At 42.1% G+C, this 12,867-nt stretch overlaps 1 protein-coding gene across 6 annotated transcripts in view; it reads left to right on the plus strand.

Moving 5' to 3' along the window:
* Positions 1 to 2,626: 2,626 nt before the first annotated feature.
* PTPRZ1 (protein tyrosine phosphatase receptor type Z1) overlaps positions 2,627 to 12,867 on the plus strand; it is a 138,333-nt gene continuing 128,092 nt past the window's right edge. For all 6 annotated transcript variants that reach the window (XM_071552486.1, XM_071552487.1, XM_071552484.1 and 3 more), the window contains exon 1: positions 2,627 to 3,183. In XM_071552486.1, the coding sequence (XP_071408587.1) occupies positions 3,126 to 3,183 (58 nt within the window). In that variant the 5' untranslated portion in view covers positions 2,627 to 3,125. The remainder of the gene's footprint in view (positions 3,184 to 12,867) is intronic.

Consider the following 12,867-nt stretch of genomic DNA (forward strand, 5'->3'; position numbering starts at 1 on the left):
CACACTGAAAGAACAGAGACAAACCTTCTAATTCATTCCTACTATCTCCGTATTACAGCCAATAAAACTGCAGATAAGTTGCTTAGTGCAGACATTTGTGATCATGTTTTAAGGATAGTAAATTCTTGATGTAAAGGTTTGAAATGATGGAAAGTTAACACATTCACTGGTGATCTGTTCTAAATGTTTATCATTAACTTTGTAAAATATTAGAGTGTACTGCCTACTGGAAATGAAAGTTAACTATCAGCATGATCACCACGTTCAATCCAGGTTCTCTCTGTGTAGTAATTTGCTGTGGAAAACTAGGAAAGAGTTGTGCCACTTGCAAATGCTGTGCTTGTCCTTCACCGTGGGTGTGGTCAAGGTGAATAACTTGTTCACGGCACAAGCAAAATGGAATTGTTAAAGAAACCCTGTAAGGTAGTGAGCACCTACTTGGGCAGGTAATCAGGTTAGCAGCTGTTAGGAGGCAATCCTTTAGCATTGTCAGACAGTCTTTGACCACAGCTGAGGACTTGATGATTAAAAAGGTACCAAACTGATCAAAATTTGGTCCCAGCAAGAGCAGAGGAAGAACATGGAAATTGCTGCAAGCTCATGTGTACTCAGAAGTAACACAACCAAGTTGTCTACCTACCAGCTTGAGAGAAAAGCCAAGCAGAGGTATAGTCTGAGAATCACACATTGTGGCAGTTCCACAGGCACTGGCTTTCTACGGTATAATATAGTAATACCTATACATACTGCTATGCAATATTTTAGTATTCTTATTTCTACTGAGAAACTAAGCCAACTGCAAAATGGTGTTGGAGCTGGAATTTGTCTCAAATACATTTCTATTTGTATCTTATCTTGCATATGTGTATCAGTGCGTTTGTTCAAGTTTCCTTGTGTATGGGTTTAGAAATCATTTCAGTTGTTTCCTGGAATTTAGGTTCTTTCAATAACATAAAAATCAGCTGACTAAAATCTGTAACATTTTCCCTTAGGAAAATCCTAAAATAGTTTTTTATTGGTGGAACTCAGCATATGGAACTGGTTTCTCCCCATTATACCAAAAGTCCATTTAACTAGAACTGTCACTCAAAGTTATTCCTTCTCCTAATGAACCAATCTCTATTGTACTTAAGCTCTGTAGTATTCTGAAAGATGCTGACCTTGCATAAGAAGACCCAGTGGCAGTCTGCTTTCCAAATTACAATCGACTGCTTGAGCATCTCTGGCACTTCCTCCACTAACTTTTGTTCACACAGAAATTTTCAATTGGCTTCATGCCAGTATAGCCCATAACATCCCAAACAGTCAGGTAGATAGTAGGCGAACTTTGAAAGGCAAAACTGACACAGGAGGGTGTTTTCATTTTTTGTTTTCATCGAAGGGACAAGCTGTCAGATGTGGTTCCCGTGCCAGAGGATGGAGGGGCTCAGTAGAGCAGGGTACCTATAAAGCACAAAGAGGTTTTGCACTTAAGTTCCCCACCATTAAAAGTCGCATCCCATCCGTGCAGAGTAGACCCTTTCACTCGAATGCTAACAGTATCACAGAGACCATTCACACGGCTTCTGGGCTGCACTTCGGCGGGCCTGGAATGAAGGGGAGGACCGTGCATGCCATCTTACACTCTCAGCACCTCGAGTGTTTGTCGGGGTATTTGCATCCCATGAGAGATCGGCTCGGCGTGGGAAGGCCGTGGGAAGGCCGGCGCAGCCCAGGAGACAGGGCGTCCGCTCTGGATCGGGGTGCGCGCAGGGTTGGGGGTCACAGCCGGGGCCCCGCACCGAGCCCAGTCGTTCCGCTCTGCATCTCCCCGGCTCGCCGCCCGCACTTCCCATCACGGGGAACCTGCTGTTTGTTTGCCTTCATTTTCCCTTCAGGTTTTGGTGGGTTTTACATTCTTTTCTTTCTGGTCTTGTTTTGACTTTCCGCAGAAACGGTGCCAGTGCTTGCGCCCTGACCCACTTCGGCAGATAATGATATTCCGCGGCTCAAACCCCTTCCCCCGCTGTCCCTCCAGTTTCCAGGGATCACGCACCCTCTCCGCTCCCTGGCGCGGGAGCAGCCGACAAACGGCACCTCCTTCCAGGCGGCTGCGCTCGCAGCCCCGCCGATGCCCCGCGCCCGTTCCCACGGTAGCGCCGCAGTGGGAGCCGGCTCGAGGCCACCGCTCCCTACCGGGGCTTCTGCCCCGCAGCGCTGCTGGGATCCGCGCCCCCGAGGTCGTACTGACCAGCTCCGCACCTCGCTGATCTCCGAGACCTCAAGAACCCCCCACCAATCCCCCGTCTCCGCCTCGAAATAAACTTTTTTTCCCACGCCGAGGGGAAGCTGACGGTGTCCCGGGGGGCTGCCCCCGCGCGGAGCCGCTCTCCCCCCCACTGATGGGGGAGCTGGGGCGGACTTCTTAGGACCCGGGGCCACCCTCTGGCCGCGGTGGCGTGAACCCCTCCCGGCCCCCGTTCCCTCCTGCCGGTCAGCGGGGCAAAGGGGGGGTGTCTGCCCCTCCCGCCCGTGGGGCGCGCCGCCGCACTCGGGTGCGCGCACACACACGCATACATATACACACACGGACACACACACATACATATACACACATACATACACATACATATACACACATACATACACACACATACATACACAGACACACACACATACATAGAGACGCGCGCGCGCACACACTCGCACCCCCGCGCGCGCACACGCCACACTCTCACACGCGCGCACACGTGCGCGCCCGCCCTGCGGAGCGCGGTCTCCGCCCCCCCGCGCGCACACACACGACACACACACGATATACGCACACACGCGACATACACGCACACGGGCAGACACATCAAGGGGACACCCGCGCACACGCACCCGCCGGGGCACACCGCACGCCCGGTGCTCCCCGCAGCCACTCGCGGCCCCGCCATGCGCTGAGCGGAGCGGCGGCCCCGCCAGCTCCCAGTGCCGCTGGTCCCGCCCGCCCGCGGCGTGGGGGCGGCTGCCGGGCGCGGCCGCGGAGCGGAGCCGGCTACCCGCGGGAGAGAGGTGCAGCAGCCCGCGGAGGCAGGCGGGCAGGCAGGAGGCTGAGAGGCAGCCGGGCAGGCAGGCAGGAGGAAGCGAGGGAGGATTTGGACATGCTCATTCTCGGGCGCTTGGTTGCCTGCATCCAGCTCGTCTGTATCCTCAGAGTGGGTGAGTGATCTTTGCATGAATTCATCTTTGGGCTTCGGAAGAAGTTTTCTCCTCGGGCTCCGATACGTTTTGTTCCCTCTGATCCCTTTTGCTTAGGGCTGCAGGCGCAGTTCCAGGCTGTTCACACCGTGAAAACACGCTGTCAACGCCACGGGTGGAAGCCTTTCTCCTACCCCTTTTACCTCAGCCGCCTGCCACCGGGCTCTGCGGATGCGCGGTACCCACGCCACCCCCGGCAGCGGCGGGCTGCCCGCCTTCCTCTGCTCCACCTGCGCGCCCCGCCGAGCCCTCGCTGGGGTCCGGCTCTGCTGGGCTGCCTGCATCGCGGGGGAAGGAGCCGGTGTGCGCCGGTGACAGCAGGGAGAGAGAAAATCCCTGCCCAGCAGTGCTGACATCGAGCTTCTCCGGGGACGTGGGATGTGAGATGTTACTTCAGGCTCTCTCATAAACTCTTCCGATGAGAATCGGGGATAGTGCAAAATTTCACTCCAAAAAATAACTCGTTCTTCGAAAACAGGCAACGTCAGTGATTGCCCTAAATCATGCGAAATACAAGTCGTTCATTCACGGGGACCTCTCATACAGAATATGGATTCATATATAGATTTTAGTGGTACTGCTTACATAACCTAATTCATTTTCAGCTCATGCAGATCTGTGCAACTGGAGTGCATCCTAAAAATCATGCAGTGCTCTGTTATACTGTGCGGTGGTTATTACAACGAGCGTGAGTCAGTTGATGCTGTTAGAAGTGTTCTCTTCAGTACTTTGTCAAATAAATACTAGGAGCTTAAGTGGTGGGGTTTGTATCTTATTGGATAATAGTTTTGAATTTATAAGCTTGTATCAAATAGATCACTAGAATATACTAGTTGGCTGCTTGTATTTCAATATGAGGAACTTGGGAGCTTCAGCTCCTTGTGTACAAAACCAGTCCTACAATAGGTCTGTGGTGATAAAGTAGGCACTAACCTACATTTGTCACCCAATAGGTGGTGCTGCTTCTGAAACCATGGTAGCTCTATAAACAAAGATCGGGGTTAGGTTACTCGGAGTGAAAACAATTTTGTACCAAGTTCTGCTAGTTAGAGAAAACTACTTTCTAAAATTTTATAATATGAAAAATATCTCCGTTTAGAAAATACTGTGGAATGGTTCAACTACAAACAGGATGAATGTAACTGACCTTCAGTTAGAATGTATGATTTTTGTAAGGGCTTTAACAACATTTTAATGTCACTTTTAAACTAACCTCTTTCTACAAACAGGGTACTTACTCCCATATAATTCTCTTATACTAGTTTGGCAAGAATGGTCTGTCATAAAACTTCTGATAAGTTTTCATAATGTCTTTCTTACAGTGCAAACCCATTTCCTAAAATCCAGGGCACTCCCAGGAATATTTAAAGGAAAAAATTAGCAGGTGGTTTTATACGTGTTTGAGAACAGATCAAGTATACCATGATATGATCCATAATGTAATACAAGTCAGTTCAGTTTTGCAAAGAACTTCCCTGTTCAGATGATTCTATCACATCGGAAACAATGCAAGACTTAAACAAAACTTTTGTAATGAAACTTTTTTTTAAATTTTATCCAGTGACTTACTAGAAATAAGGTGGGTTTATATAATGTAATATTCAAGTGCATGGTGTGTATCTGTAGGTTATATTCATGAATTTAGAAGATCTGACAGGATAGAAAAAGGTTTTTACTTACAGCTGAGGTATAAAGCAGCTACTTTTTGTTTCTCTAGACTGATACACTATTGTTTTCAAACCTGACCTGAAGAAGACCCCCATTCTAGATGTGATAGATGATTTGGTCACAGTGGTGCATCATTCGGAAGAATCATAAGCTAGATTGCTCAGTTTGTTCAACAGCGTGATTCTTCCAAAAAATGAATACCCTGTACAGGTTATTAGATTAATTTGATCAGATTTCTTTTGAATTTGTTCCTCCTTGAGTATCTCTTCATAACTGAATATGCTATAATGTGATGGCATTACTTAATAGAAACAAATATTTTGTTAGAATTCTGATATTACATCCTTTTGTGGATTTTTTTACCATAAGAAAATGAAAGAAATTACTGCATACTACCAGTGTATGGTTCCAAGGGCTTGGTAAGAGAGAACTGAGTTGGACTGTCTGACTCTTAGCATTAAGTATTTCTGGTACAGAAGAAACCAGACTCAGGGCTGTGTGAATGGATTGTTACTGGAGAGCATGGCAATCTGCTTTTGCATTATGCCTCATTTGCTTGTAGTTTCCAGAAATGTTATTGAGTCCCCAGCTGATCACATACAGAGCTCTATAGGTGGTCCTTTCTAATGAATCTGTTTGGGAGATTTGCTGCTGCCTTTAGAAGATTCATCAGGAAAATCTTTCTCATATGTGTTTGGAAAGACAGGGCAGTCAAGTCAGCTTCATTGAAGAACACACTATTAGAGCAGATGGAGGCAAAAAGCTCTTGTGGGAGTGACAAGATGGTGACAGTTCATTCTCTGTTTTACTGAAGAAATGCTTAGGAGCTTGATTACGATATCCCTGCTGAGATGCTAACAGCACCTTCCTTCACAGTGTTACTGAAGCCAAGTAACTTGATTACATCAAGTACTGATGTAATTATTTATGGAACAGGGTATTATCTGAGTATTCCAGTGAATGCCATTCAGTGAAGTTCAGTGGAGCTACTTGTGGAGTGAGGTGCTATTCAGTCACAAGCAAGGGCTTATGAGAAATCCTATGCAATTGTTTGTGGATGCTACTATGGAGTTAGAGATTTCCTATTAAGTTCTTTCTGTTATTAAGATTAAAGAAAAAATAACCCTTTGTGGACAATTGACTTGTTTTTTTACATTGTTATTTTGAATGAGTAAATGAAGTTGTAATCATCAGCCTGCATATGTCTCAGGCTGAAGATATTCTCTGAAATTCTGCCCTGCCTTACTGATGTGTTCTATATAACCTGAAAGTCAATGGGATGTGCCCTTTTTTTGCCTTTTGTCTCACTGTGCATATGGAAAAAGTATCTGGAGTATTTTCAGTAAGTAGACTATGAATTTGTGTAGGCAGGAAAATGTTAATAGAAAAAGGAATGTTTTAATAAATTACACTCTAATTGTGGCTAAATTTGAGTCAAAGAGGTGTAAATATTTAGGCAGAAGTTAAAAATATTCCCAGCTCTCACCAGTAAAACATATGGGCAGTTTCTCCAAATAACATAAAAATTGTCACCAAAACCAGCTCCTCTGCATCTCACTGCTGTCACTGTCTGACCTGAACCAGGGTTTTGCCTTTCAAAATACCACTAATTAACGTATGAATTGCTTAATTAGTTATGTCTCAATTTAATTCCTCACTATCTAGAAAAGATCTCTCTCATTTTTAGTTTCTTTCTGGCATCCCTGTACCATGATATTATTTGCACAGAAGTAGTAACGTTTCCCTAAATACTTTAATTTTTATACAACTGACATCAGGACTGTATTCTCAAGCTAACCAACAGCATGCATCTCACTATCAACATGAAAGCAACTTCTCTGTCCTCTTTACTGGCTGGTCAGAACTAATAATAATGAGAATCTAAAGGACATCACCGCTTTAGCTTCCTAGATCCAGTCATGCTTTCTATTCCTTCTCATGTCCGTGTGTTTAGATTCAGTAAGCCCTTAGACTGTTAGGGAAGTATGGAATCAGATCCTTCTTTTTTTCACTAATCTCTTATTTTAACATTATTTTTGTAGACCAGTTACTTGGCACACTTCAAATGAATTACATCACACTAGTATTACTGTATATTATTTCTAATGCTTTAGCACACTTTATGCTTAAGATTATATGTTCCTGTGGGTGATGATACATAGCTCCTAAGGATTGATTTAGTCCTCCCATATCTAAAACATAAGAGCTAAAACAAAAAAGAAGAATTTTAGAACCATTTAATTTTTTGTTCTAGCCATCTATATTATAAGCATATATATGTTACGCATTTTTTGTACCACAGAGATTTATATATACCAAATCTAAATATAAAATATGGATATATTTTACATTCAAGTACTGGCAGGTATGAAAAGTTGTACAGAAACAAATGACATTTTAAAATTAATGTCAGTGTAACCAAATATTTACTGAGTATGCTAGTCTGTAGGACATCTCTAAAATAGTTAAAGCTATAGTTTCCAATGTTGTATCAATACAATTTATATGGAGAGTTTTCTAAGTTGTCTTTGGCCTTGTTACCTCTCTGAATATACCCTGCTATCTGAATTCCTGGAGGGAAACTAAATAATATTTAAAAAAATAAGATGGTAATTTGAAACTAGTGTCATTATAATCTGTATTCTAAATGATGATGTTAAATTATGAATGTAGGCACTTGCCCATTTCTTAAGTAAGGCTATTGCCTTGATTTTCAGTGTTTGTCACTTAAGTGGCCACTTGCCACTATGAGTTCTGTAATTAAGAATTTAAGGGTGAACAGATTCTGTTCTCTCGCTGACAATTTCAATTCCTCTTCAAATGTGCTGTGCTTCTCAGTATTCCCCGTAGGGTCTGGAAGTCTGTGGTAGTTCCGGAGCCCCCTGCTCCCATTTAACAGCTTGATTCCCACAGCTTCGTGCCCCATTTATGTGGCTTTCCTGTACAGGACATCCTTTGGCTATTCAATAAGCTGCTTTTCCCATAAAGACAAAAGTTATCTTTTTGAATACATGTCAAGCCTTCTGTACTAGAAAGATGAATTTACAGGAAGAAAAGCACTTACAGTATTAAATAAACAAGATCCACTAATGAAAGATAGCGCATATTTCAAAGCAGCTGGGACTATAAATGAAACTTTGCTCCGGCAGGTTGTCGAGGAACTCTTTGCAGCAGAGTACTTTTGTAGGAAGGTATCGTGCTGGTTGCTTGTTGAGTGCAAATTACTAGTGTTGGTCAAATGAGTCTTGAGGCTCAGATGGAAATAACTGAAGATTTTAGAAACACAGTTTATTTTACTTACTTTGCATCACTGGCTGATATTGTGGCATTATATGATAGAGGTGAAATCATAGACTTTTTACGTAAAACAGGCACTGTGTGAAAGTGTCATGAAATATTTTAGATGAGGCATGCTTCTCAAAAGCTCCTAATGCCATCTACTTCTAGCCCATACTTGACTTTGATTTTCTTTGATCCACCAGAAGTGGCTGTATTTCATCCTATAAATCCGTATTTTTCATTACTAATTGAAGACATCAGGAGCTACTGTTTGAGTTAGCTGATTTCAGTAATTTTTACTACAATTTTTATTGTGGTAAAAGTCCTGTAGATGGCAGAAGTACTGTCCTACATCTCAGCAGTGAAAGTGAGATCCCAATGGAACTTAGGTGTCCAAACCATAAATTTTAATCAAAAGGTTCCCTGACTCAGCCAAAACCTGTCATGGCTTCCAGAGAAGCTTTCAGGCAGCTCTTGTTCCTCTTTTGCATGTGCCTTACCTGATCTTATGATGTGCTTCTCAGTGCCTCTTTACCTTAAAAGTTTCATTGATTTTCAAACCCAAATGTCCTTTCAGATGACTTTCCTGATCTTTTAAGTCAGTGAAGCTTCTCTAAATAGATGCTGGCAGAATCAGGTGTCTTAATCTGGCTGCTTCTGCTACTTCTGTTTAGGACAAAGGACAAGGTGATGGCTGTGCCACCTTCTCATGTTGTAGCACAGTGACTGAAGCATTTTACTAAGACAGTCTAGAGAGAGGGCCTAAAAGGATATGGGTTAAAAGGATATGAATCTACATCTCCTATCTCCAAACATTAGCCTTTGTCAAATGAGAAGACTTTTCATACTTCTTGTTTAATATGAAGCATTTTAGCTTAATTTTTTTAAAAAATTGTAAGAAGTATTTTGAGAGGGTACAAGATCTTGAAAGAGAAACCTATTGAGGGCTACTAAGCAGTTAGAAATCACCTCTATTTTAGGAATTTTTGGAGCTGGAACATAGGAGAGTTTGCAAGAAAATTTCCCAGCCTATAAGTTTGCCTTTTTCTCACTGTTCCTTAAGTCCCTCCTTAAGGTTTTGGAGGCAGGACTTTGAATTGGTGGGATATTACAGCAAAAGAAGAAACAGGAGTTCTTATGCCTGTGCCTGCTCAGTGTTTCCTTATCTACTTGCTATTCATTATCTTTATCTACCAATTTCATTATCCACTGCCTTTTCTCTGGTTGTGGACTAGAAAGAGGAGGTTTTGCTCATTTCTTTAAAAGTCCCATATGTGTATTTTCAGAAGGGAGTTCTAGGCTGCACTTCTGAAGAACCAACCTCCCAAAGGTGGGCAAAGCTCAAATGTGTTTCCAGCAACTCAGAATTTTACATCAACTGCCCTGGTCAGCTGAGTGCCATTTGGGCAAGCCAGATGCTTGTTACTGCACTCAGCAGCCTTGATCACCTAAAGGCAGTGGAGCAGCTTGAACTTCAGGGCTCTATGGAGCCTAGTGCCTAACAGGTGGATGATTCAGCTAAATGCCATCTTGCACCTGGGCTTTTGTCTAGGTCAGAGCTATTGAATACATCACTTGCCCCACACCTTCAGATTCAGAAGCTAAAAGCCAGATTAGATGTGGTTTGGCTACTTGCCATGTAAAAAACACTATTTCCTTTTCTAGATTTTTGCAACATCCAGCTGGACACACCAGGTAGGGTTTTTTTGCTACTGCCCTTTATACTTCCCTAAACTTAGAGACTGTAGTTAGCTTGGAATTTTTCTCTGTGATATTGAATTATTAAAGATCATACTGTGCAGATAGAATTGAGCAATTTATGATATGAAGATATCAGGACTGCTCACCTGACTAGTGAGAGATTTCATTAAGAGTTTTCAGGAGTAGTATATCTATTAGTAATTTGTCTCTCAATTGTCATCTTCATTGCCAAAAGATTTCTGCTAAGTATTTGATTACCTGAAAACCGAAGTATAAAGTGGGTAGCATTTTAAAAGATATCTGTCTTCACTGCCTTATGTATCTCTGCTGAGATAGGATAGCAGTAAAGCAGTGATGAGTTGGTTAAACAGTGACATCGAAGTGGTGAAATAAGAGGCATTATGAGTACTTTTACTACATTGAAATTGTATTACAAAAATTTGTCTTTGAAATTAAGGCTGTTGTATAAAAATAAAACAAATAAAATATGTCTTAGTGAATCAAGACATATGTTGGTCTACATTCCCTAACAGAATGTGACAAAGAATTCCTGATTCATTTAAAATTTGCTTGGGAACCATAAGTTCTTATTCAGGACAGATATTTTTATTTTTTTTAAATAAACTATCCATACCAAATTAAATTTTCTCCTAAAGAAAATGGAAGATTTTATTGAATTCATTCAGATTTAGATTAGTTTATGTCATAATTCTTCAGAATACTTTTTCCAATAAATAATGCTATTTTTCTAAGCTGTCAAGTCCTTGGAAAAGGTTATGGCTAGGCTTTGTGAATGAAGATTTTGGGAAGGGCTCTACCCACGTGGGTGTGCCCTTCCAGCCAGCACAGTGGATTTATTAGGTGAGGCACAGCATGCGTGAAACTGGCCCCACCCTTTAACTCCTAAGGTTCATCTGCCACGGCAGAGCGAGCTTGGACAGTGACAGTGAAGTCCTCAGGACTGGAAGCTACAGCCCCTGGTATTGCCTGGAGGTCTCCCATCCAAGTACTAACCAGGGCGGACCCTGCTGAGCTTCCGAGATCAGATGAGATCAGGCATCTGGTTGGCATGGCTGTAGATGGAAAAGATAAATTTGTAATGTTCTTCAGGGGCAACTTATACTGAAGAAATGGAAAGCTTTTTGGAAGCTAAAGCAAACTATCTGAAGAAAAATTAAATCTTTAAAATCAGTGTTTTATAAAAGACTTGATTCTTCAATTGCCTTAGATGCTGAACTCCATAATTTCAGCAGAAGTTCTCAAAAAGAAAAACAGCTGCTTGCTTAGACTAAATAGCTAATGATCAGAATAACAGCTGGCTTTATAAAAGGGACCTAGTAGTACTCCAGGCAGTTTGTCTTCTAGCTCCATTCCCAGACTGACCAAGCACATTTCATCTATTTCTAGCCATTTGGAAAAGTCATTTCGTTCCAAGTGTATGCCAGTTATTTTTGTCATTTCCCTTTGAAACTCTTATTCTGGTAGTCATGCCTAAGTAGGATAACAAGCAAATTTGCCAGGCTGAGACTTTCTGGGAGGCTCAGAAGTCTTCTGCCAGCTTCTTGGAGTTAGGTGTCTGGGAAGTTTCATGATACATGGTGCACTTGCCACACAGCCCATCCACCCATCATCTGCACAGAGTTTGGGGTGAGTCTTCTCTGATCTGTGCCTACCTCTTTCTTTGTAATCCTTCAGTTTAGTCACTAGCTTTGCATTTCATGTATACAGCAATGTTGCAGAAAAACTTGGGGTTTGTTGTTTGTTTTTGGTTTTTTAGCATACCTTAGGTTTATGTTAAAACCCTTGTCTATCACTGTAGATCCACAGATCTCACTTCTGCCTCATACAGGTGAAACTGTGTACAAATAAATCCTGGATGAGCATCAAGGAGAAAAAGTTTCAGAATATCTACCTAAGTTTCAGGATAGCACAGACAAAAACCTGAATGACTCTAAACTGGCAATGTGCAAATTTAAGCAGAAAATTCAAAGAAGGTTCCTAACCATTATAGCAGTGGGAGTTTGAAAAGTCTGTGCAATGGTGGTAGTAGGAGCAAAAACCAACTTGTTTTTTTTTTGTTTGTTTGTTTGTTTGTTTGGGGTTTTTTTGTAATCATGAAGTACTGTGTTTTTTTCTGAGATCCTGTGGCACCTGCAACAGGAGAGAACCCCATCAATGATCTAGTAGTGTCTGTCAGTAAGTACCATGGCACAGTTTCAACTGTGCTAAATAGGAAAAGTGAGCAGTGTGCACCTGGCTGTGCCAGCCAGCTGCCTGATAAAACAACATCAAACACTCATTCCTCATGATGATGCATTTGTAAGCTGAGGTACTGAGGTGCTTGCTTAGCATCTCAACTACCACTCAGCATTTTAAAATGCACCACATCGTAAAACTTCATAAACCTATACAGAAAAAGAAATTATATAAATAGGAGACTGTATATCATATATACAATATAAAGTTGGGACACTTAAAATGTACATTTTGTGTTAAATTATGTTATTTTGAGGCGTTTGGCCATTCACTATTTTAAGTAAGATTGCTTATAGAAGTACAAGGTAAGAAACCTCTATTGAAGAAAATTACTACAATCTCTCGTGGTTGTATGCCTTCAGAGGCTGGGGATATAGTTCAAATACTATATTGGAAAATCTTTGAGAACTGGCAGTGCTCCCACTCTCTCACCTGAGTGAGCGAAATTTCAGTTCACTGTACTCCTGTGTCAAATTTTGCACTGGCTGAATTCTGAGAGTATTCTCAGGTTTATCTGCCCATCTCATTAATCTTCTCCACGTATACCTTGCACATTTTCATATAAATGGTTTGGCCTCTCCGACAGCCCCATGAACTCTTTTCTCACCACAAGCACCTTTCTCCAAAGACACAGGTAGTAACATGTTAGTCTACTCATGTAAAATTTCTCCTGCAACTTTGTAAGGGTTCTTGAGGTTTCTGCACTTCTTTTAATATATAATTCTTACATATCTGATATAA

Source organism: Pithys albifrons, chromosome 3 (assembly GCF_047495875.1).
Source record: "Pithys albifrons albifrons isolate INPA30051 chromosome 3, PitAlb_v1, whole genome shotgun sequence".
NCBI classification, from domain to species: Eukaryota; Metazoa; Chordata; class Aves; order Passeriformes; family Thamnophilidae; genus Pithys; species Pithys albifrons.